This window comes from Rhyacophila brunnea, unplaced genomic scaffold (assembly GCF_057557595.1).
Source record: "Rhyacophila brunnea isolate RB1 unplaced genomic scaffold, BYU_Rbru_1.0 scaffold_17, whole genome shotgun sequence".
In the NCBI taxonomy this organism is placed as follows: Eukaryota; Metazoa; Arthropoda; class Insecta; order Trichoptera; family Rhyacophilidae; genus Rhyacophila; species Rhyacophila brunnea.
The window spans coordinates 33143193-33171071 of record NW_028232827.1 but is presented as its reverse complement, the minus strand read 5'-3'; the positions used below and the strand labels follow the sequence as shown (position 1 = coordinate 33171071).

The following is a 27879-nucleotide window of genomic DNA, read 5'->3' as shown; positions in this document are numbered from 1 at the left end:
TAAATTCACCATCGTTGACTTAAAAATATGGGAAATAGCCAAATATCAGTAGATTTCATGAATTTCGAAAAAAAATCAAAAATTCAGTATATTGGCAAAAAATATCAGTAGATCTACTGAAATTTCAGTAGACATGGCAACGCTGTGATCCTATGCCAGTGTTGCCATATTTTGAAAGAGGAATTATAGTACAGAGCCTCCAAAATTATAGTATTTGGAGATAAAATATAGTACGCGTTGTCATCTGTTGAAAATGAAAATTTTACCGATTTTTCATAGTCGGCTTGTTTTTTTTAGGAAAAATATTTCGTCGCGGGCCGCAGGTTCCCGATTTTTCGTGGTCGGCTTGTTTTTTTTAGGAAAAATATTTCGTCGCGGGCCGCAGGTTCCCAAATTTTCATGGTCGGCTTGTTTTTTTTAGGAAAAATATTTCGTCGCGGGCCGCAGGTTCCCAAATTTTCATGGTCGGCTCGTTTTTTTAGGAATGTTTAGGATGCAGAATTATAGTACTTTTATATAAAATTATAGTACGATTTTCAAAATTATAGTATTTTGGGCGTACTATACCTATTTTATATCGTACATAGTATTATAGTATTATAGTATTATAGTATTATAGTACAAATACTATAATTATAGTACGGTTGGCAACACTGTCCTATGCCAATGCAGCAGTGTTGCCAACCGTACTATAATTATAGTACAATACTATAATTTTGAATCCGCGAAAAATGTAAAATACTATAAGTTTACGCAAATAGCACAAAAATACTTTAATTTTGAAGGATTCGAGACGAAAAATGTTCCTATACTATAGTTTTTTTAGAAATACTATAATTTTTACCCTTTTGTACTATAATCAACATAGAAAAAGATGGCAACACTGCAATGCAGTGTTGCCATCTTTTCAAAGTGGGGTTATAGTACAGAGCCTCCAAAATTATAGTACTTGGGTAAAAAATATAGTACGCGTTGTCATCTGTTGAAAATGTACCTATAGGTTTTTTGTTTTTCAGAAAAAATAACTGAGAATTTGATAAACTCCGAGACCCCTTTTTATTTAGGTACCTCTCCCGACCAAAAATGCTTACCGAAGAAATCATGAAATCATATATTAAAAGATTTGTCAAGGGATTTTTTTTCGAGCATTTTTTTTTTCCAAGTTCTCCAAATCTTCTTATATTGTGAAATTATAGTACTTTGCACCAATTTATCGAATGGAAATATCGAAATTTTAGTACTTATTACATATTTTTCTCGATATTCAAAATTATAGTATTTTGGGCGTAATATACCTGTTTTATATCGTACATAGTACACGAACCAAAATTATAGTACAAATACTATAATTATAGTATGGTTGGCAACACTGTGCCAATGTTTTAGTGCCGTCGATTCGAGAACGCGAATGAAAGAATGTATGAATGAGATAACATTCATGCGCACAACATATTAGTCGACATAAAGCTTATTGACAATGTAGGGTGGTATTACACTCTTAAACAATTAATAATTGAATGGATATAATATAATTTCGGAAAATTTTTCATTTTAGGTTAATCTAAACAACGAAAACCATAAATAATCTATGAATCCAAAAAAGTCGAAACCACAGCAAGAATTATTTTGTATGGCATCGAAACGACGTGCCAAATTTGAATATTGTCAATATTTCTTTAGATTATTTTTGAAAAGCAGTCCTATTTTATACAAGTTAACATATTAAGCCTGCGAGGCAATCACTTTTTCTAATAGGTACCTAACTACTATATTTAAAAAAAAATCATAAAATGGAGGAAAGAAAATTAAAGTTTCCTTGTGGAAAATATGAAAGGGCTGCCACGTTTCACGCAAAAGTTGCCGCCGCTGTCAAAAAACTTATAGGTAGGTACATACTTAGGTGTCTTGCGTCTCACAAAAAATATTATCGGAGAATTTAAGAAATTTCAAGGCTTTTTTATTAAATATATTAAAGAAATCCATTTCAATTAAAGAGATTTCAACAAAGAGATTGAAAGACTGTTCAACCAATTTATTAGCAAAGGCTTTTTTTACCTCTTTCCAGCAACTTTCATTCTCGGCTCACCATATTCCCCTCTACAAAATTATTATAGCTAAGTAGTAACTTTTGGTTTATTTTTTCAATGCCGAATGAAATCTTTAAGATATTATTTGTTGCGGTTAATATTACCTATTATTCGAATTTGACTTTGAAGTCCTTGAGATAGGGTTTGCTCTTTCTTCTTCGCGTGAGGTTATATTCTACTAATTTATTTTCCTTTTTCTTGTCGTTGGTCATTCCTCCCTCTTTATTTACTGGTCATACCCGCGCGTCCATTTTTTATGTAGGGAGTTTGGGATCCCTTTGTCCTCATTCTGGATTTGACTTTCTTATGCCAGCGCTCCATTGGCGAGCCAAAAGTCCGACGACAATAAGTCTTCAGATTTTTCTACGTTCTGCTACTGGCCAACAGACGTTCAACGAAACGAGTAGGTATATAATTAATTTGACGAGTAAAACAGTCGACTTTGACAGCATAGATAATATACGTATATCTGACAGTTAAATCGTGATGGCGTTAAATGATACCGACGTTTTATGTTTTTTGGGTTATTGGGTGGCAGATAATGTAATAACGAAGCAAAGGGTACACAAATACTGGGTGAAACATTGGATAAGGAAACGAACGACATTATCCCACACAAATTTAATACGAGAATTGCGTTTGCAACCGAGCGATTTCCGCAATTATTTGCGAATGTCGGAGGATGTATACACAGAACTGTATAATTTGGTCTCCCCATTTATTAAAAAAAAAAATACTATGATGAGGGAAGCTATTTCTCCTCATGATAGATTATGTGCAACCCTGCGATTTTTGGCTGCCGGCGGAACATTCACTGACTTGCATTATAGAACTGCGATTGGAAGACAAACTCTGGGCAAGATAATTCCCGAAACTTGCCAAGTCATCATTGACGTTTTGAAAGGAGAATATTTCAAGGTGTGTATTATATTATACGTCATCTAATAAAGTTGGGCAAATTTACAAATATATCATTAACAAGTAGACATTGGTTGGTCTTATAAAGTGAACGTTTAGTGGATTGTTTTACCTATATAAATCATAGACGGCAACATCATAAGAATGGCAGACAAGATGCATTTGAGATAGGTATATATATAGTCACAAATAAGGCCATCGTTGACATGCTAAATACTCAATAGACCATTAGAATGCTGTACCTAGCCAGGACTCTCCATATAGGCTGTAAGCAAGCTGCTTAATTATTCCTGTTGAATGTATTGTAATACTAGTCATATTCTTCGAAAAGCAAGCATGGAATTTGATTTCTAAATGAGGCCACATAATAATATAGGTTTGCTAACATAGCTCAAATACTTACCATTTGTTGTATCGCTTAAGCTAAGGTTTATAGGCATAAAAACAAACAAAAAAACAAATATTTTTACAAGATATTTATTCATACAAAAAACATTAATTTATTATACCGGCTTTTGTACATTTTTGCTTAATATACGATAAACTGGTTGAGTATGAACAGTAGTTGCTGGCATTATTTTGTCACTTTGTCCCATAAAGGCAACTTCATGCATCAGCTTCTCGGCCAGCAATCTTTGTCCCTGTGACATCGATCGTAGTTTCATGGCCATCATTTTGCCAAAAACATCAAATTCATCTTCAGTCTTGCTTAGTTTGTCGGTGATTAATTCTAACACTTTGTTGGCGCTATCATTCGATTTTTTTCGTTTGAACGATGGGGGTCTGGTGCTCTATTGAGATTCGACCTTGGAGTAGTCGACAACGTGGATGTTGAAGGCGAATATTCTATCTGTAAATAAAATGTTGATTATTTTTTGTTGCAGTTCCCTGATACGCACGAAGAAATGGAGACGATTGCAGAAGAATTTAATAGTAAATGGCAATTTCCAAATTGCCTGGGCGCAGTTGATGGGAAACACATTGCAATCGTGCCACCTGCAGGCGCCGGCTCCCACTTTTATAATTACAAACATTTCCACAGCATTGTTTTGATGGCGATTGCAAATGCTAATTATGAATTTATTTATGTTGATGTTGGAACAAATGGACGTATTTCTGATGGAGGCGTACTGAGAAAATCTGATTTTTTCAAACGTTTAGACGAAGGCAGATTAAAAATACCTGCACCAAAAAAACCTACTGCTAATTCTGATGCACTGCCATTTGTTTATATTGGCGATGAAGCCTTTGCATTACGTAACGATTTCATAAAGCCGTATTCACAAAGGCAATTAAATCACAGTAAAAGAATATATAATTATCGGACATGCAGAGCCAGGCGAATTATAGAAAATGTTTTTGGCATTTTAGCTGCTAGATTCCGCATTTTTCAAGCTCCAATAAACATGAAAATTGAAAATATCAATACAGTTGTATTAACTTGCTGTGTGCTGCACAACTTTCTTCGTCGCAAATCAACACATACTTATACTCCTTCTCATGACCTTGATAGGGAAAATCCTGAGACAGGTTTAATAGAGCTCGGACTGAGGTCACAGGACACCTTAGCGCCTTTGGAAGCAACGACTAATCGGAACTCGACTGCCAATGCTAAGAAAGCGCGAGGAGATTTCGAAAAATATTTTAATACTACCGGGGCTGTCACATGGCAAGAAAGTATGATAAGCAATAGATAAATTAAACCAATGTAACAATTTAGTTAAAATGTTTTACCTCAATACAATCTTCGTTGTTTAACGAGTTGGAGTAACTCTCATCAGGAGACATGTTTTCCAAATCGTCCACCATGCTGGATATTGAGCTCGATTCTATAAAACAAAATGTAAATTGTTAAAATACAACATAATACTCAAACTTGTTTTTTATTATCTCTCCCCTAAGTACCCATTCCTTCATACGGTTAATATTGATATTGGTATAATTGGTGTAATCCAGTATATCGGGTATTTTCAAAATGTGTTTTCCGCTGTATTCCTCATAACCAAACTGTACCATTAATTTTGATTGATGATTGACGATTTATTGATTGTCTCTGAAGGAACCTAACTCGAGCGATTTTTGATTTTATGATCATTTCTTTTCTTCTTCTTTCGACCATGTCCGATCATAATATGGACCTCCACGGAGTGGAGGTTTGTATTGACAGATTTTGTTTTTACGAGAAATGGATGTCAGCCACTTGCTCAACATATTAGGTCCATACTCTGACTCATACACAAATTGAAATTCAATGTGTACTTGTCAGACCCAGGATTTGAACCTGGGACCCGACCACGACTCAATAAGCCGCGCTTCCACCGCCATGATCGTACCTATATATTATTATTTCTTACCTACCTCAGCAAAGAATAAATAATTTTATTGTGACTAGAAATGATTCATAGCTGTATGTTTTAATTGCTTAATAGTAGCTAATCTAATGCGATGTCACTTTCAGAGATACGACAATGTCATAGTCTGCACGTGTATAATAAATAGCTTTAAAGCATTCCCTCGTACCTATATATTATTATTATTTATTACCTACCTCGGCAAAGAATAAGAAATTTTATTGTGACTAGAAATGATTCATAGCTGTATGTTTTAATTGCTTAATAGTAGCTAATCTAATGCGATGTCACTTTCAGAGCTAGGTACGACAATTTCATAATCTGCACGTGTATAATAAATAGCTTTAAAGCATTCCTACGTACCTTCCATTTGGTCGTTCAAGAACTCCAAATTTTTATAGTACCACAGTTTGGGTAGATAAACTGCGTCTGTGCCGGCTCCGCTTCGATATGATGTCCTTACTTTATTTCTCTCCTTTTTGTAACCCGACCTCAATGTCTGTATTTTCTTTTTAACATCGTCGACCCTTGCCTGCGGCTCCACCTTGATTAAAATCTCCAAAAGTTCCGCATACGCCAAGGACTTGGCATCACGATTCTTGTATAGTGGGCTGGTCGTCTTCCACAACGATGGGTTGTCTTTAAAACAACTAATAAAATCTTCCAAGAAACTTTTCGAATGCACACTCGTAGATCTACCATTGTTGTTATCGATGTGAGATGTCCGAACACTTTGAATGACAGTAAAATAATGATGGCGCTGTCGTCCGTCGGCATAGATATAAATAATGTGACGGTAAAGCGTGGTGAACGTACGAATTTCAGCGGCTCGGCGAGTAAAATATCAAACATGTTTGAAATCCAACGAGCCTGGTCTGCGGATTAAAAAGTCCGCAGACCTGGGGTGCTCCACGCGAAAAAAAAGTCCGAAGACTGTAAATCGTCTGACTTGCGTGCCAATGGAGCGCCGGCATTAGTGTTTACATGTTGCGTCTGACAGTTCATTCTAACTATCAAAAAAAATTATCTTGGACGAACGTTAAGTGATAGTTAAGTGAACGTTAAGTGATCAGTGATTATGGCGCAACATCTCAATGACCATGAGGAGGATATTCTAAAAGCAATGGACACCAGACGGCGGAGCAGAACTGCTACAGGAGGAAAAGTTCAACGTACGAGTGTCGATTAAGATGCTGATGTTTGAGGTATCCTCGTTACGTACCTTATTTCAGCAGTGGGACCGGCAAGGAGTGGCAGAACGCCCAAAAAACAATTCTTGGCGGCCCCTACGGTCGTAGAATTAGGTCTAAATGATAAGTTGCGTAGGTGCGACCACTCGTCATCAGCTAACTAACATTTCTACATTAACATCCGTGTGGACCGAGTAAAAGACAACGAACCTATAATTTTAACACTGACTGGGACTGTTTCTTTAATGTGAAAAATAAATGCGTCTGTTTGTTGTGTGGTAGTAGTATTGCAGTTCCGTTAAAACATAATGTTGAACGACACTTTCAGACAATTCGTGCCACTTTTGATGGGAATTATCCACCTAAATCTGAAGAAAGAAAGAAAAAAATATGTCAACTAAAATCAAGTCTAACTGCATAACAGACTGTTTTCACTAGAAATGTGGAAAATTCTAAAAAGGCCACCATTGCTTCTTTCAAAATTTCTCACATGCTCGCAAAATTGAAGAAACCCTTCATGGATGGTGAGTTGTTTAAAAAACTATTTTTGACTGGTGCCGATTGTGTGTTTGATGGATTTTCTAACAAACGTGAGATTGTCTCAGTAATACAAGACTTACAGTTGTCAAATAACACCGTCACAAGAAGAATACATGCAATTTCAACAGATATACAAAGTCAGTTAAAGACTGCCTTGGAAATATGTGACTGGTTCTTACTACAATTTGACGAGTCAACAGATATATATCAGACACCGCACAGTTAGCAGTTATGGTGAGAATGGTATTTAGTAACTTCACAGTAAAAGAGGATATGTTGCAAATATTACCTATGAAAGGACAGACAAGGGGTGAGGATATTTATAATACATTCAGAACATACGCCAAGTCAATAAATATGCCTTTGCACAAGCTGTCTGCGATAACCACTGATGGGGCACCAGCAATGGTAGGTAAAAACAAAGGATTTATTGCCCTCTGCAAGAAGGATGAATCATTTTCAAACTTCATGTCCTACCACTGTATTATCCACCAGGAAGCTCTGTGTTGTAAAATACCTATTGCCATTTGAACACGTTATGAAAATAGTTACAAAAATAATCAATTCTATTCGAGCAGCTCCTTTGCAACACCGACTTTTCAAGGCCCTGTTAGAAGATACTGAAGATAAAAAACATGATCTTATTCTGCATACTGAAGTACGTTGGCTCAGTAAAGGAAAGGTTCTTACAAGATTTGTGAGTTTAATTGAAGAAATAAAAACATTTATAAACGATAAAAAGGAAAATCTAACCTAACCTAACCTAACCTAACCTAACCTAACCCTACCTAACCTAACCTTACCTACCCCAACCTAATATTAGGTACCTAATAATATAATCTTAGATTGTGATAACGAAGTATCAAAATCTATGAGCATTTAAAATTTTAAATTAACAATTATTGGATCGAAAAACCTATGTGCCGACAGAAAAAGGTATTTATTATAATTGTCTACTGGAATAAACTGTTTTCGTAAAAAAAATCATAAAAGCTCATGACGGCATCTGCGGCACAATTACCTAAGTTTTAATTAACGTCACTTTCTAAATAGGTAATTATAGTATTATTTGAATCTGAAAGTAGGTACCTAATACATACTTATGTTTTGCCAAAATATTGTTTAAAATCATTAAACCTAATTTTCATAGTGTTTGTATTCTTTTACGATTAATTGGTTACAATAGTATATTGATACGTGAAGACTACTTTTTCCTTAGTGCAAATCGATCATTTGAGTGTTGTAGTTGATTTGTGAATATCATCCATTTCCGATGTGACGAACATCTTTTTAAATGTTGTCAGCGCTTTGTGAAAACAGTCTATTCAATTGTGCGAATATATATTCCCCTTTAATTAATAAATGGACCGCGTATTAATACTATGGCAACACTGGAGTGTACGTCAAACTGTCAAGCTGCCAACTGTGGCCAACTTCGTTTCGCTTATTAACGATAGAAGACGTGTCTCGGATAGTCGGATGTGATTGGATATAACAAATTTATTATCTATTCAAATGATAATTGAAAATTCTTATAACTTTTAATTCTTGTTAAGGATTCAACTTCTAGTTTAACTATTGTTTGAGCATATGGTATCAAATACAACATTTCTATTCATAATTAAATTTTACGAGTACCGTAATGTTTATGTGACGTGTACTTCGAGCATATTATTTTGAGAAAATATTGTTTGTGATAATAGGTATATTAATTTTTGCATAATTTGACTGATATTATCATCATAGGCAACATGAGTACTTCACGTAATAGAAAGTCTGAAGGGTTGATGAAAAAGTTAGACAGTGGAGATGGAATTGATATTGAAGTGAATTTAAAGTCATCAGACATTGAAATTCCAAGTGACATACGGGGTGACAGGTTAAACATAGCATTGCTACTGTTCCTATATACTCTCCAAGGAATTCCACTGGGTCTGGCTTCTGCCATACCTATGTTACTTCAGCAGAAAGGCATAAGTTACAAAGAACAGGTATTGCAATATGTTTTACTTTTCACAATATTATACACACCATAATTCATATCAATATAAAAATAAGGGGTAAATGTGCCGCAGATGATGTCAAGAGATTTTATAACTTTCTTTATAGACCAAACCAAACCTAACCTAACCTAATCTAACCTATCTCAACCTAATATTATCTAATATACCTAATCTTAGTTTGTTAAAATGATACATCAAAATGTATGAAAATTTCAAACTTTCAATTAACAATTATTGGATCGAAAAGCCTATGCGCCGACAGAAAGCGGTATTTATTATAATGTCTACATGGAATAAACTGTTTTCATAAAAAAAAAATTATAAAATCTCATGACATCATCTGCAGCACAATTACCAAATAAGGTACAATACAGTTATGGGGAAGCCAGCGGCAAACATATTTTGAAAATAGCCGATAATATAGGTACTGGATTATTTGTTAGGTTGGGTTAGGTTAGGTTAGGTTTTCATTCTTGAATTTATGAATTTTGCCAAAATCGGCTATGACAATTGGCGCGGTTCCCACCTGGCTTCCCATAACCGACTTTTACCAAAAATAATGATACATAAATCATATTAAATTCTACGTATTGGTTACATTTAAGGCCATACCTCAGTTGATACACGGTCTAAAAAGATCGTAGCTAGGCGATGCGCGGATTGCGGGTCGCGGGTGCAAATGAGGCATGTCAAACCAAATATAATTTGTCTTACAAATCTAACATGTGTCCATTTAATGTTCTGTTTATTGTTTTATCAGTAACAATAATAATATATTCATTGACATGTTTTCTTTTTAAAGTAAATGGGTAACGTTTTAAGTCATCTTTACACGATTTAAGAATTATTACGGCCGTTGCCATCACGAAGCAAAATGACGTGTTTCCAGCTCTACATTCTCTCTCCGAATGGGAGCGAGTGCAAAATTTCGTCGCGCCTATGGTTGAAAATTATTTGTCGTTTCACTGATGAATCACCTTAAGTAATACTTAACTGTTATCAGATAAAAGTGGATACAATAATCTCCATAGTTTTGTTAAAAGTATTTATACAGTTAAGTATACTAATTGTAATAAGTAGTGAAATTAATTGAAAATTAGCATAAAATCCATAGATTTAATATAACTCAGATAAAGTCGTGTCTCAGACGGCCGTACGAAAAAATGCGGTAATTGTGCCGCAGATGTTGTCATGAGCTTTTATAATTTTTTTTACAAAAACAGTAGTTCTTCAGCAATTCACAAAGCAATCAAAAATACCTAAAGGTGGACTTGGCTGATTTTGAAATCTAGCGACACAATTATAATAAATATCTACACTTTTCTGTCAGCGCATAGGCTTTTCGATCCAATAATTGTTAATTTAAAATTTGAAATTTTCATACATTTTGATGCATCATTATCATTATCATAATCATTATCATAAACTAACTAATATTTGGTTGGGGCAGGTTAGGTTAGGTTTGGTTTGGTCTAAAAAGAAAGTTATAAAATCTCATGACATCGTCTGCAGCACATTTACCAAAAATGCAACCGCTTCAGTCTTTTTCCTGTCCCGTTCTATCCTTTGTCCCGCCCAGTCTCGTGTCTCACAGCGACTGTGCTGGACATATTATGCGCCCAGCATGCTAAATCATTACTCATCAGCTGTGCTACCCGCTTGATAAAATCATTTATTTTTGAGACCATTTTACAATATATATATTTTACTTTTTAACACAACATGCCACGAGGCCCAGTGACAGTATCTTACTAGTGCACGTGAAACAATTTAAAAAACACAGGGCTTGAGGAAATCACATAGAATTATTGTGACATCGCCGGGAATTGAACTCGAAACTCTTGGATGAGAAGCTAGTAGCTTACGTATTGAACCATGGGGGCCGCAAGATAAAAAAAAAGAACCAGCAGTTTATACTTTAACTCCAATAGCAATTTTTTAATTTTTTATTTAAGTATGTACCTACTTAAATATTATTTAAATATATATTAGGTATATGAATTAACATGTAATGATTGTGACCACATATATGTTGGGAAGACTACTTGCAGTTGCAATATTAGATTTAATACACCAATATTGAATGAGCGTCAGTGCATAAAACGAGAGCAGTTGTCAGAATGAAATACAAGCATATTCTTAACACATTTTTAAGTTTATCCCATTGACTTCCACACTCGAGATCGTTTGCCTGTTTCTCCACACACGTTAGGTATTTCAGTTCCCATTATTTCTGAATTCCCTTGGTTTATTTTATTGTTTGAGTGGTTATGGCACCCTTTAATATTAGTTGCAAGTTCATACTTCGAGTAATAATATTTCAAACTCAATTTGTGAGAAATGAAAATTAGATTATTAATTGCATACTGGTTTAAACTGTTTCGAGATCCCATTTCAATCTTCTGACAAATTTATTGCATCATAGAAAATCGCTGCTGGAGATACGTGTCTAATTTATTAAATAATTTTGGTACAGTTCAGCTATGAGGAATACAGCGGAAAACACATTTTGAAAATACCCGATATACTGGATTATTTGTTAGTTTGGGTTAGATTAGGTTAGGTTGGGTTAGGTTAGGTTAGGTTTGGTTAGGTGAATCTGACAAATAATCCAGTATATCTGGTATTTTCAAAATGTGTTTGCCGCTGTATTCCTCATAACCGAACTGTACCATAATTTTTATATGACAATGTGGTAAATAGATACTATGGTATTGTATTTGGCACAGAATAGATTAATAAGTAGATATGAGAAAGCCATCGCCATGGATCAAAGTTCTGAAGCAGGGTAGTTTATGGCCTAATGGTCATAAAACCCAAGTAAAAAAATACAGCGACTGTCTCCAAATATTGAAAGTACGTTACATTAACGTGACAAACTAAAATGCTTATTATTATGGTACAGACGTTACTATTGAAAATAGCATATTCTTTAATACATGTTTAAGTTTATTCCATATTTTTCCACACTCGAGATCCCCAGCTTGCTATGTCACACCTAGTAGGGTAAACCGGTTCCCATTAATTTTGTATTCCCTGACGATTCTCTAAATTAATATATTGTATTGTTGTTTTTATTTAATAAAACGCAATTTTTTTGTAGTACTTATTCCACTTTTAATCAAGAGATTAGGACCGGTTTCGTCCGCCTCAGATCCCCTCGTCGATCGCCTCGGTCCTAATCTCTTGATTAAAAGTGGAATAAGTACTACAAAAAAATTGCGTTTTATTAAATAAAAACAACAATACAATGCAGTTCCACCATGAATTGACAGCTAATAAAAAAAATAAAAAAATATATTGTAGTAAACATACATAATTTTGAAAACACTTATAACCAATAGAAAAAATCTTTTTGAAAAAAGTAAGACACCCCTGCAGGAATCGAACCTGCATCTCTCGGGTTTCGCCCCCATGCACATAGACCACTATGCTAAACGCGCCATACTTAATTGCGACAAATTTTAACTAATGGCTCTGTAAGTAGTCTGTAATAATTGTAGTAAAGTGTTCTGTCGGGTGTATGGTGTGATCTTTTAGCTAAATCTAATGGTGGCATAATTTTTATGAAATATTGTGTTTATTTTAGGCAGAATTCAGCTTTGTCAACTGGCCCTTCAGCTTAAAGCTGGTGTGGGCACCGATAGTCGATGCTCTTTACTGGACCAAGGTCGGCAGACGGAAGACATGGCTGGTGCCAGCTCAGTACCTAATCGGTATCGGTATGCTCATCATATCATTCAACGTGGATCGCTGGCTGGGAGATGAGCCAGATATGGTTCCGTTGACCATGGCCTTCTTTGCTCTTAACTTCTTAGCCGCTACCCAGGATATTGCCGTGGACGGATGGGCTCTCACCATGCTAAAAAGGTAATGGATATCTCCAGCTGTAAACCTAATTTATCCAATCCTAAGTATCTATAGTTCTGCCTATGGTCGAGGGATGGCATCTTACTGTCACCCAGTAGCGAAGGGTGGAGGTAGGCTATTAAGATCCGCCATAAAAAGTGCACATTAAACTTTGTTAGTCATACGTATTTGTTTTTATTGAACTAAGACTACAATTTACAGATGATATTGGTTAGTTTTGAAAATCAATTAAACCCTGTCTAGACCGCACCATAATAGTTTTGGTATATTCTGGACGATACCGCAAAATTGTGAACATTTTTTCATTCATTCTTATTTGTTTTCGTTGGTTTAAGAATACATATTACACATATTGTTGATTCATTTTTTAAATTCATTTAGTCCTGTCTAACTAATCTATAATAGATAAAAATATTATTCTATCAATAAAATATTCACAGCTATGTATGACTTAATTGCATAATTTTAGATATTTTATAGAATAGACGAGTATTTTTATCTATTATCTACTATTATCGATTATGGCTTGGTTTTGCAGGGTTTAATTGAATTTTAAAAACTATCAAACACCATCTGTAAATAATTGTAGTCTTATTTCAATGAAAACAAATGCGTATGACTGACAAAGTTTAGTGTGCACCATTTATGGCTGATTTTAACAGCCTACCTCCATCAAGAGTCTATGGACTACACCTACCAGTGGGGAGTGACGAGAATCCGATTATTTCATTTTTATCTTGACAATGAAATTACAATATAAGCAACTAGTGACACCTTTGAATACTATGGTATTATTGGGTCTGTTATCGGAACGCTGGTATTTTCAATCTTCCTATACGGTGTTGTAACATGGACTCTCAGAGAATCCGATAAGTGCACAATGTTAATGTCATACTTTTGATCATCTGCAAGAGACACATTCTTCAATTTTTTGGTCACAAGAAGAGATCCGAGCAACCTGGAGAGAAGAGTTATCATTGGTGCCGTCGAAGGAAGGAAGTCACAAGGTTGTGTGATTTATTGCGATCCAAACTAATGTTTAGGAAAAAAAACGATCCGAGCCACTTTTTGTAGAAAAAGCTCACTCAAGAAATAGGCTCACTCAGTAAACGGCACAAGCCGCATTGATTGGTGCATTCAAATTTTGAAATTGACTAATTGTTAGCACTCGGTTAAAATCAATACTGCGCATGAATTATCCATACTAAAGAAGCGAGAAAGACCGCGTATATCCCTAGATCCAATACAGCGGACGAGCGGAGTATTGCGGCAATTCCGAAGGTCTAAGTGATTTTTAAAATAATCCTATGGCAATACCGCGTATGTTGCACAGACGCATACGATAGTAAAAATATATTTTCTAATATAAAATATGAAGACACAATAAACTGCATTTAAATTTATTTTTTATCTTTTTTATTGACGAAATTGCAAGGTTTTTTGTCCCTCCTGAACATTTTCATAAATGGTTCTTCCGTGGTATTGAATTTACATAGACGATATACCATTTTCATATTGTTCTGTTAAACTTAAGTCTTAAAATAATTATTCTTGCAGATGCAACGTTGGCCATGCGTCAACTTGTAATAGTGTTGGGCAGACGGCAGGGTACTTCCTCGGATATGTGGTCTTCATAGCGCTGGAGTCGGCTGATTTCTGCAATTCCTATTTGAGATACGAAGCTGAACCTTTGGGAATTGTTACATTGTCAGGTGAGATATGCTCAATGTTTTGGTTGATATCGGCTAATTTGGTTGTGTTTATAGCAATGGAAATCGTGCCTCTCAGCAATTATTCTTTTACGTATATCTAATTACCCATACCATGTTTAACCTTTCCCTGCATGATTTTTTTTCTTGGTGTCAAAATGTCTTGTGAATGAAGGAAAAATAATATTTTTTTTTCGAAAATTCCATTTAATTTTGTGTGTTACTGCATGGTGTCGCAGATTTACGACATTAGAAAATCTTACATTTCAGTATGACAAAATACGAAACCAAATGATAACAATTGTAAAAAACTAATATACACACCTTATTAATTTGATGTGTAGATATCTTTATTCAACCAATGTATATTTTTTTTTATTTATTTACAAATGCAGATTTTAGCGTACATACGAATTCGTCAACTGTCAAAGCAGAAATGCATAGGCTTGCTTGCTAGAAATGCATTATTTCTTGAAATGTCCAAACAAAATCGGTAAAGTAGGATGTTTATGGTAAAACAGTTCTAGGCATCGAAAAATGATATTATTTGATAATTCACACAGATTGCATTGGCTATATCGAAATAGTTTGAAATGTCCCAAATGTGCAACACTATGCAGTGAAGGGTTGATCCTAAGCGAAGCATATAAATGCTACCACCAATCTGATCTAGCCTGAAGACTTGATTCATATTGCACCAGGAAACCGGTAAAGTTAAGAGAATTGAAATTGCTTTGTGAGGTTCTAACTTAGCTGTAAATACACAGTATGATACAGTTCAGCAACATTTTTAGTTTCATGCTAAGCAAGAAATATACATCAGACCACTCAACAGCCTGAGGTTGGTCCTGCCCTCCTCAAGTCGTCTTCCCCAGTCTGTTTTATCCTCCGTAATGATTTTCAATCCTGAATTCTCATCGCATGCGCATCCTAATGTTGATGGTTTATATTGGTACCTATTAATTGGGTATCTACTGATCAATCGTTTAGGAATCAAAGCTAGTATTTACGTTACATAACATTAATGGAATTTTAAATCACATTAAAATTCATTGTTGAAAAATTTCCATGTGATTAGTAAATGCATCGGTAGCTTAATCTGTAAAGTTCACCGTCTGGAATGTGATGGATGTGGGTTCATTTCCTATTTGGTATATATATCTGTGTGACAGGATAAGGTAGATAAATCATAAAAATCAAAAAAAAAAAAAAAACACGCGCGTTAACATCATTTTACTCCCTACTTCAATTGTAGTTTGTCAAATTATGGCTACGGCTGTATGTTGTAGCTTAACCACTGGGGAATGCCAAAAGAAATGGCGTATTTCAAAAAAACACTACCTTATTCTTAGGTCAATAATTATTATAAAGCAATCATTATTCGTAGGATGTTTATCACACTTGAATGGTCAAAGACATAGCTTATAATTAGTATCTTTAGAATTATCTTCAAATGTGTTAATCTTGCCCATTTTTTGAATAATAAAATGCCTAATTCTTGTCAAATTTGGGATCACAGAGATTATCAATATAATTTTTTATCGTAAATATTTCACTATAAAAATGTCGATATAAATAATACTGATAGTCTTATAAATGCGTTTAAAAATTATTAATAAATGTAAAAAATCTTAACACCACTGCACATTTATGTACTGAAATATGACTATATTCTAAACCATTAGAGCGAGAGGTTTAAAAGAATACTATTTTATGGAATAAAAATACTTTATGCAGTCATCAAATGTTTAAAATAAATATAAAGGATAATAAGGCTTCAAAATTATATAAATAGATTATCTACAACGCTTAAGGAATGTCGAGGATTATGCTCTGAAAATACGATAAAAACTCCATTTTGACCCACGCTGAGCACGTCCGCCCTTAAATCTGTGAACTTTATGTATTTATTATTTAATTCGTATATTCTAAAGAGTATTTTGGCTTATCCATTTTAGGGGTATTTGAAAAGCACAACCAACCATTTTAACGGGTTTTGAAATTTACCCTAATTTTTGATCATGCGTATTGACGGTTTTTGGCGTTTTTTAAAGTTCAATCTTTGGCGATCATATAGGTAACAAAAATATACATCTAAATACATACCTAACTCAAAATTTTTCAAAAACCATTTTAGGGGGATATGAAACTAGGCGCTTCATAAATGTACATATGCATAAATGAGAATTAAAATATCTGAATTAGGTAGTAAATTTCATACAGAAGCATAGAAGTTCCCATAAAAAGTATTTCAAAACTTAATTTTCTTTTAGCCTTTCTGAAAAGTAATTATTTTAGACTTATCGCTCTTTTCTTGTCGCACACAGGTATGTTTCTAGAATTTTTTCAATTATGTATTATTTCTGAGTTGGTTCCAAATTTTGAAATTGATTGAATTAAAAAAATTGCATAAAACACAAAACTAAAATGGCACTATTTTGTGATAACAGATTGCGTAATAGTTTTATTCAAAATTTCATGCTGATTTGTAATGCACACAGCCTTGAAGTATTAATATTCAGTGAAAATGCAATCAACCGCGTATTACATCATTTATAGGTATTACATTATAATTTTATACAAGGTTTAATGATTATTCGTTCACTTTTGGGTAGTTAAAAGACTATTGGACTACCATTCATATGGCTTAAGTCCCAGCTTGGTTATTACCTCTAATAACTTCTTTCTGTGCTATGTTCGTTATTGAACATTGGCAATGATTTTGACTTGCCAATATTAATGCTTCAGTTGCATGATTATTTTTTACTTAATTTTATCATAATTAGATAGGTGGTCGCTGGTGGCTAAATTAGTGAAGCACATTATTCGGAATCCGATAGATGCGGGTTCTAGTTCTGACCGGCACCATATTTTTTTCAAGATTTTTTCTATTACCAATGTACGTTTCTGAAGTGTTTCCTAATTATGTATAACTTATCACTATCTATCACTTCTCTAAATAAGGATGAACTACGGAGTTCAAACCAGTCTCTCAGATTTTTGAGTTAGAGTTAGAACTTTCTTCTGCTAAGATCAGCGCATCTATTCTATACACAAGACTGCTATCGGCAGCTATCGAGGGTAGTTTTTCATATGTTTGTATCGAAGTATTATAATTGTTACAATAAATTAGCCGTCTAAACAGTCAAAACTGTCTATCTCGCTCTAAAATTTAGCACAGTCAAGAGTGATGTTGTTAAAACATAGCACTTATTGTAACAATAATTACAACTAACTTATTGTAATTGTTACAATAACTTCGATACAAAAATATGAAAAACTACCATCACCGTGATAGCAGTTTTGTGTATAGAATAGATGCGCAGGAGCCCAGTTTCTGAAACAAGTAGTATCTAAGCTACATAAGCGCCTTGCTTTGATTTTGTATGAGAAATTTTATTTCTGCTTCGATTTAGGTACACAACTCCATCTAAAAGTGGCGTATGGCTATGACTTTTACGCTTCCCCAGTAGAGGCGCCAATTTGTTGTTGGCGGTCGTCTGTTTTAATTTTGGCAGATCGAAAACAGATAAGATGTCGAAACATAACATTATAAGGCTCTGTTATTTATTGTTTTTTGTCTTTTAAATATTATCGTTGGAAGTGATATTTTGTATTAAATTCTTATTAAAGTATTTATTGTTATTTTGTAATATAGGTATGTATATAAATATTAGGTATGAAAAATACATCAGCGCGTCTATTCTTTACACAAGTCTGCTTTCGGCCGCTATCTAGGGTAATAAAGTATCCAAGTATACAATGAGTTAGTTGTAATTGTTACAATAAGTGCTGTTTTAACAGCACCTAGCTTGGCTGTGATACATTTTACAGTGAGATAGACAGTTTTGACAGTTCAGGCGGCTAACTTATTGTAATTGTAACAATAAGTGTTAATATTTCGATACTTTCCTACCTTATTTAAGCCGCGTTGACACGGTTCAAGTACGATCCAAGTAGACTTGGATAGGAATAATTAGTATGAAGATGTCTCATCCAAGTGACAGCTTCATACTATTTATTCCTATCCAAGTTAACTTGGATGAGTAGGACGCGGTCCAAGTAGCTTGGATAGGAATAATTAGTATGAAGATGTCTCATACGAGTGCACTTGGATAAGAATCAATAGTATGAAGCTGTCACTTGGATGGCACTCGATCCAAGTGCACTTGGATCGTACTTGGACCGTGTCAACGCGGCTTTAGCTACCGAAAGCAGCCTTGTGGATAGAATAGATACGCTGGAGTTCTATTTACATTCTCGTATTTACCATTGTAATATCAATATTAAGTACATAAAAGGTAAATAATTGCCGTAAGTAGCTTCTTTAAGAATAAATAGTTTTAATAATGCTACTATAACAGTTACAATAAAATATCGTACTGTCATTACCATATTTTAGTTATTTTCTTGTTTACATGTTAATTTTAGAAGTCAATGTGTTAATGCTGATGATTATGAACATGTGCAAGGAAATTGTAAACATTTTTCAAACAGTCAAATTTTAGAATAGGTACCGATAGAATCTAAATTAAGGAAATGTATTTTATTTGATCATCTAGCTTGCTATCACAATCTATGTTATTGATAAAAGTAAATGGAAATTTTATTACCTGCTTGAAATCACCAGTAATACATAATATTATGTTTCTCTTATCAAATCTTACTAGTTTTAGCTGCAGGTCATAATATACCTCATAATCACATACATATTTATGGATTTCCTGTTTTTAATCTCCTTGTTAAAATGTTAATAGTTTTAGAATGCATATTTAATTTATTATAGGTAGGTATTATGTGTTTATGATTAATGTAACTAGTTTTGATAATTGATCATATTATTAAGCTAAGATAATTATTTGAGTAAAATAGGTATTTCATTAGACATTTTGTATGCAAAAAGTGACTTGAATCCCAACGTTTTCTTGCGTTTCAATGTTTCTACTTTATTAATAGTATACTGCAAACACAAGTAAGTGGATAGATGAGATATGATTCGTTTTAAAGTGAATGCAACAATAAATTGAATGGACCTTATTTGCAATATCAATGAGGCGAAATTTTCAAATGCAACTATGAACTTTATGTTGCAAGATCGATTTAATTAACCTGTATAACTGCGCTGAGCATGTAAACATGTGCAAATGAATCGAGCCTATGTTGCGAAGAGCAATTACTATTACTTCCTTCACCCTGTCACGCTACAGCATTGGGGCATTAGGCAAGCGTAAGTTTGGTTCACTTCCTTCTGGTTAATATCAGCAGCATTCAAAATTTCTCCCAGCATTTCATCTAGTGTGAATTCCCTGAATCGTGTAGCGATATAGTCGGTTGATAGCATGGTGAAAGCTTTCGCAGCGCCGGTGTAAATTATACGTTGGCTTATCGTGTCAGGGGTGTGCTAAAAATGTATGACATATTGTTGTAAAGGTTTCCTGAGGATGTGGGCTTGGGTGTTCATTGTGACCACGACCGTGGTGGCCATGCTGAAGGGCGAGACAGAAGTCCCGAGAGCAGGGCAGCCCGAGTGGGGGTGGCGCAGGGTGACGGCTGCCTACAGACAGCTCTACTCCATCACCAAGCTGCCGTCCGTGAGGACCCTGGCTATTGTCTTGCTCACTGCCAAGGTTATATTTTAAATTATTTTTCTATATATGCTATATTGTTTGGCTTTTTCTTGGTATACTGATGACAATATCGTGAATTATTCGTTATAAAAAAAAAAAGTTAATTAAAAATTATTAGCTAGTTCGAGTAAGTTACATCATAAAATATTGGAGAAATCCGAGACGTCGGTTAGTAAATAAATAAATAAATAAACAAAAACTGATTGTCAATAGTAGTTTGATTTGGAAGAATGCTGATTGATGAGCAGGTATTAAAAGGCCAATAGTTAAAATTTGTCGCAATTGGTATGTCACCTCGTAGGATAGTGGATAATGCGTGGACGGCGTAAACCCAAGAGATGCAGGTTCGATTCCTGCCCGGTGTCTTACTTTTTACAAGAAGATTTTTTCTATTGGTTATAATAATAATTACAAGCCGTCTGCAAGACCTAGCGAGACAGACTGGCGACCGCCAGCTGGCTCAGCTAGTAATAATTATTTTCTCAGAAGTGTTTTTCAAAATTATGTATGTTCAATATCTGAAGTGTTAAAACTACTCTAATATCAAATATTAACTTTATAGGAATAGTACTTTGTGACAATAAGCAATTTAAGTGTTCCATTACAACTACCTTACTTATTGTAATTGTTACATTCTAATGGATTTCAGTTTTGTACTATTTGTAATTGTTACAATAAGTGCTAATACTTCGATACAAATCTACCCTAGATAGCTGCCATAGTGGCTGAAAGCAGTCTTGTGTATAGAATAGATGCGCTGTTAGATGTTAGCTCGTACATAAAATGGTATTTCCAATTTATTACTTTTTAATTTGGTATGAGTATGAGTCAATCAATGTTCAACGTGAATAAATAATGTTTTATCTTGAACATTATAATTTTCTAAATACACTATTCGCAAAGAAAGCAAAAGTGGGATAAGTCAAAAATAATAGTTTCGAGATAACTGAACATGTTTGTTTCATACAAATCAAATCATTAATTATGTGTTTATTTTGTTTTTTCTGTGGTTTATAATACTCGTAGATGATAATGGTGAGATTGTTTGTATAATATTATTAACAGACGGTTATTTCAGTTATCCCACTGTTGTTTTGTAATTACTTCTTTATTATTATTAATGTTATTCTTTTAAATGGGATATTACAATTTTATTTAAAAATCTCTGTTTCATTATATGTGGGTATAGCTTTCACCATTTAATCGGAAATTTCTGAAAGAAAGGTTCCGTTACAAATTGACATTGGATCCTTGTTGTTCTGTGGTTATTTATCTATTAATTTATCTTGTAGGTGTCATGATGATTTGTTTTTTGGATTGAAGGTTGGATTCAGTGCCAGCGATGCTGTGTCGGGATTAAAACTTATTGAAGCCGGAGTTCCAAGAGAACAGCTGGCGTTGATGGTCATTCCGTTGGTGCCAATACAGGTCATCTTGCCTCTCGTGAGTATATACAACTTCCACTTTGGATGATTGTCTTACCATAATTCAAAATGGAACAGTTGTTAATGGGTACTAGCACTAAACACATACAAAGTTTTCTCGTTAGCAAAATCATTTCCAGAAAAAAACCTTAATATGACTGGGTGAATCATGCGAATTATATCTAATATCTATCGTGTCCAGTAATTTGTACGTACGCAGTTCACCGTATCACACTTCACAGTGAAATATTGTATCGGAAATATATGGCCGTCTATTAAAGACTGTCCAACTTTGGGTCGTATAATAGTATTGACATAAAATTCATGTCTAAATAAAACACAGTTCTTGTCGGTTTACACTTTACAGGAAGCCAGCAGCAAAGAAATTTTGAAAATAGCCGATATACTGGATTATTTGTTAGGTTAGGTTTTCATTCTTAAATCTAATAATTTTGCCAAAATCAGCTATGAAAATTGAATTTATGTTCATATTGAATTTAATAAAATTGTAGACCGTATAGTATACGGTCATCTTTTTCCGATAAGAAAACTCACGGTGAAATGTTTTACGTACAATTTACATGTAACCAATATTTATGTCATTCCTCAGCTGTTGCAAAGTGTCCCACCAGCTAACTGTGGCAAAAAGTTGGCAGGCAACCATAGCATTACAAACCTAAATGAGATTTTATTATACAATGAATATAATATGTAGATACATTTTTCATTTATTTGCCAATATGTTTCTCTTGTTAATTTTCTTTGTATAGGTAAATGAACCTGTCAACTGTATCAATCTTTTACGTACAGAGGCGTGTGAATAAATATGTTTTCTCTTCCAGATTCTGAGCAAGCATTCGACCGGTCCCGAGCCTCTCAACTCGTGGCTTCGAGCGTATCCTCTTCGGGTGTTCTTTGGGCTGGTGGCTGCAGCCGTTGTTGCTGTCACACCGTTCCTCCTCAAAACTACTCCGCTGCCGGTTTATCTGGTCCTGCTTTTGGCTCTCTATGCATTCCACCAGGTGAGTCTACAAGTGAACATACAATATAACATTAATTGATGTGCTGTGGATTAAGGGAGTATAAGTGATATTTTCACGGCAACACATACCTATTTATGCGTGAAACAGGATTCAAACATATAACTGCTTTGTATGTTAAGTTATAAGCTTTTTATTAACAAAATTGGATTGTGTGACTCATCTCTTGAGAATGGCTTCTGTAACGAGTCCGAAACATCGAGAAAGAAGTAAGAAGTACATACAGTGAAAACCCAGAAATCTATAAATATGAGTGACGTGTGTATAAAATGTTATTATTTTCAAAGCAACGTATCTAATTTGAATATTTTTGTATGACTTCTACTAAAATAATATAAATATTTTTTCTTGGAGTTAATATCGTATCCTCACCTCATTTACAGAATGTCGAAAACACAATATTATATAAATGTGCAAATTTACAATCGTGTAATATTTGTCTTGTCATATTATCCCAATATGGGACTGGCCAAAAGCCAAATGCTTATCTTAAAAATACATATTGTATGTACTTAAAACTGAACTCTAATTACATTGTAATAAAGGTAATTCTTACAGATTTTTGTTAGATGTATATATGTAATCTTTTTTGGAAAAGAAATAATTATTTTATTGAGATACTGTATGAAATGGTATAACCAGGACCTATATCAATGGCAGTTTCTGATGAAAACACGTCTTATATCCCATTTGTAAACAGAATAATAAAAAAATATGCTAATTAATATGAAATAATTTCCCATTTAGGTGTGCTTATTCAGCATGTTTGTGGCTGTGATGGCGTTCTTCGCCAGGGTCTCTGACCCTTTGGTGGGCGGGACATACATGACCCTCCTGAACACGCTGTCCAATCTGGGCAGCAATTGGCCCAACACTTTGGCGCTGTGGGCCGTCGACACTGTCACATTCCGGAACTGCGATAACTTGCCTCTCAACGCCACCCAATCGCTCATGGACAACACGTGCACTACGCATCACGACAAGCAGGTCAGTTGATATTTATAATTCGTGACTCCAAGAACAAAGAAGAAGGGGTTGGCAAACTGCGGCTTGCGGGCTACATGTATGCTATAATAAAAGTTCTGTTTGTTTATTTCAATTTAAATTTACATTATTTTAAACATTGTCAGAAAAATAACTACACAAATGCTGTAACTGTATAAAAATTGGGTCGTAAATCTAAATTTTTGCCGTTATAGAAATAAACCTTGTAATGAGTGACTGTAGACTGCATATGGTGGCCAAACCGTGGCACATGCGCTAAGCGTGGCACATTGGATGATTACAAGTGGCGCATTGCATCTTTGCGCCTACTTATTCTTTTGAAGTAGGTGCCATAACTGAATCCATCTTCATATTTTCAACACCTGAGTGCTCTCGGTTTAAGTCATACAGCCTTCTTACTCATCAGTTCGTCCCATTTTTCTGACAGTTTACAATAATTGTAGGATATCAACGGTGTGTGTGAGTGTATGAGAGAGTGTCCATCCATGAAATTGAATAAAAGCAAAACAAGGTTGCGAATAACTGATTCAAATTTGAAGAATTGCTCTCAGTAACAAATTTAACACCAAACATTGAAAGACTAGCGAAATCCAAACGCTCAAAAGCTCCCAGTGCTCTATCCCGCTCAGAGCTCTCTCTCTCTCTCTCTCATCGCATCTAACAACTGTGGTCCAGAGTTATTTTCACCAAACGAGACTCTCTGGCAGCTGTAGCACCATCAGCGGGGTCCACGACAGCGATCACCCTCTCGTTCAAGAGATCATTTCTGACTATTGTATATTGGTGCTCCAATAAACGTGTTTTTGAGCTGACATAAATTAATTAATTTAATTGCGTGATTGAGTTATTCCTTTTCCTCTCCTAATCGAAGCAGATCCTATCCCTATCCCTATTTTCCCATCCCAACCGTGAATGTAAGAAGGTAGATAAGGTGCTTGAGTTGTATGGTGCATGTGAACTTGTCTGTGAAAAAAATCGTCACATGGTATGCAAAAGGTTGGCCACCCCTGTGCACTGTACATAGTAAGCATAGCCATCTATAGTCAGGCTGCGGCACAACACTATGAATTTAGATAGTAGTGCTAATTACTGCTTATACTTCGAATGCAATATGGTAATACATTTATAGAAAATGGTGATTGTTTCATGTTGAAAAAAATCGTGACGTTAATTAATAACATTGCAATCAAAAATCTTCATTTAATGCGAACAGGTTTACCGCATTGAATTATGGCACTACCATCAATACTCACAATTCAGTGCCGCGGCCTGCTATAGACGGCCGAGTATTAGAAAAATATACGATACTTATTTGTGCAAATGGGACTTGAAGTCTCAACCAATCAATCACATTCCGTGGGCATAACTCCAGTTCGACGACATCCTTTATTTTATTTTAACCGAATATCAAGATGACAATTAATAATAATATAATAGTGGCATTGCATATACGTAGCAGGTGTTAACTTGCATTTTGGATAACCACTTTGTACATAATATACAGAATTGATCCATCGAAATAATAAGATGTTATGGAGTTAACTATTTGGAATAGCCCTTCTAGAGTATTCAGCATGCCTCCAGAAACAATTATAGCACCTGTTAATGATTATTATCCTGAAAATGAAAATATTAAATCATGTTCACAGATGTGTACAGACGCGGGTGGGACGTGTGTGACATTCCTTGATGGCTTCTACGTGGAGACGCTGGCTTGCTTTCTGCTGGGCCTCTGCTGGCTGCGGTATGGCAGACCGGCCGTCCGAAGGCTTCAGTTGTTGCCACCCTCTCACTGGCAGCTGCAGAAGCCTTGAGATTGGGTGTTGCCCTCGGGTGACAAATTAGGACAAATTCAAATATAAACTTATAGTTTTTATACATGCTTTTTATCCCCTTGACTTGTGAGGTTCTTGCGTGTTTTTGAATGTAAAATGGCGTCATTAATGTATTTGAATGTGAGTGAATGATGTTTTTATAATAATATCGCTGTTGTATCTGCTAGATCTTGGCTGTATGTAGAAATTTAAATTTGCTTGTCTCGTCAAGTTTTGTACGACATACATTGTAGCAGGTCCAATAGCGATATTATTTTCTAATATGGTTTTTCAAAATTATGTATTTTCATATTGTGTACATAATAATATTATATTGTGTGAACAACTAACATAATTATATTATGTTGTAACTTCAATATGTAATTACAGTAAAACCTCGTTAATACGAATTCCATGGGACCGAAAATCGAAAAAAAAATTCGAATTACGAATTATGAAATGTATGGGGAAAAATATTTAAATTTATTTTTTTTTATTTTCATTAATTTTGTTTCCGATCACAGATGTGCCTACCGAATTGGGTCATTAAATGTCAGGTTTATTTTTATTACCTTCTTAAAATAAGTAATTTTTGATTTTTTTAAGAAAAGTCTGTGACAATTTTCAATGACTGGCTCATGAAATAGTGTACTTTATTACGATTTATTGGATATTTTTGTATGCCTGGGACTCTGAAATCATTTCGAATTACGAAATTCGAATTAAAGGTATGGTTTTATATGAAAATAATGTTCAAGGGACTTTTACAAGGGTTTTCTACTAACGAGGTTTTACTGTACGTATATTTTTATGTTTGTAAGATTTAATGAATTGTTATGAAAATAAGTAGCCATGTAAATTATTAAAAACTCCATTAGTCAAAGGGGGTTAAAGTTTCTAATACAGGACAGTAATATATATTATTTAATTTATTATGTTATTATTTATAAAATTTATCAATCATCATAATTTCATTTATTTTAAATACAAATCCCCTTTTCCTGACTTCAATTAATTTTGTAAATACAGGTATCATATGATGTCCCCCTCTTTCATAGCATTGGTAGTATTGTAATGTCGACTCCAATGTAGAATTTTGGTACTCATATTAGATAAAACTTACTATGTGAATGAAACAGTGTGTCAAGTGATTTATATAGATAAATTGGTACTGTTCGGTTATACCGGAGGCAGCGGAAAACGCATTTTGAAAATAGCCGATAAACTGGATTATTTGTTAGGTTAACCTAACCAAACCTAACCTAACCTAACCTAACCTAACCTAACCCAACCTAACCGAACCTAAACTAACCCAAACTAACAAATAATCCAGTTTATCGACTATTTTCAAAATGCGTTTTCCGCTGCCTCCGGTATAACCGAACAGTACCGATAAATTTTATAAAATCTTTGTGAATTACCACCAAGCAAATGCTGAATCTCTTGAAAATATTTAAATGATTTCTTTTGTAAATATTTTTATTTATAATTTATTTTCTGCTGCTGTCAATCATAAATTACGCCATCTTTGCCAATATGCAAGCCAGAGCCGTCGTCACATCTTCATATGAGAAGTGGCTGCATTTTCCGCTCTGTTATCCCCTCGTTTATTACGAAGTCTTATGTCCAGATTCCATCGCAAGCATCTGTGCTGGAAGCCTATTATACAATTCCTTTGAATCATCATAAGTTGCCTTGCTTATTCAAAAGCAGCACTCAGAATGCAAGAGTTGAACTTGTAGCATTTGGTTCTGATCGTATGAGTCCTAGTCATACCCATTCTGATAGGGAAGATTTCTTTGTAAAGCTACATCTCTCGTGATGTGCACTCGCTGGTGTCGATACACATGTGGTACATAATGTCATTTACATTGATTTTAAGGTCCACTTACTATGCATCCTGTCGATTGTCTCTTGAATACGTCCAATGGAGTTGATGAGTTGCTATACTGCAACACGTTGAATTTATCGATGTTATTTTGTTGGCATTCAAAAAACACATGTAACTTAACACTATACGGTCCGCGAATTTTCGCGAAGAACCTACGCCAATATCCGGTATTTTTTAATGAAAATCAACAAATTTCGATCGCGAAGTTAAAAATGATATAACTTTTGAACCTATTGATATATTTCAATAAAATTTTCAGAAAATACTTAAAATATATCAATGCATCAAATTGTGTCATTTATTCAACACTTGTCAACCTCTGGCCCGCGTTCCATAGAGGTAAAGTATATAATTTGTAAATTTTCGTATATTATTTATTATATGTTATTAGATTAGTTCAATTTGTTAAA

General features: G+C 34.5%; 1 protein-coding gene across 1 annotated transcript; it reads left to right on the top strand.

The window, feature by feature from the left end:
• Positions 1-8517: 8517 nt before the first annotated feature.
• LOC147073973 (acetyl-coenzyme A transporter 1) lies at positions 8518-26008 on the top strand. The gene is made up of 8 exons (XM_085944331.1): positions 8518-9077; positions 12679-12959; positions 14517-14671; positions 20099-20295; positions 21619-21738; positions 22562-22741; positions 23507-23746; positions 25414-26008. The coding sequence occupies exons 1-8, from the start codon at positions 8838-8840 to the stop codon at positions 25576-25578; spliced, it is 1578 nt and encodes a 525-aa protein (XP_085800457.1). The 5' UTR covers positions 8518-8837; the 3' UTR covers positions 25579-26008.
• The last annotated feature ends 1871 nt before the right edge of the window (positions 26009-27879 follow it).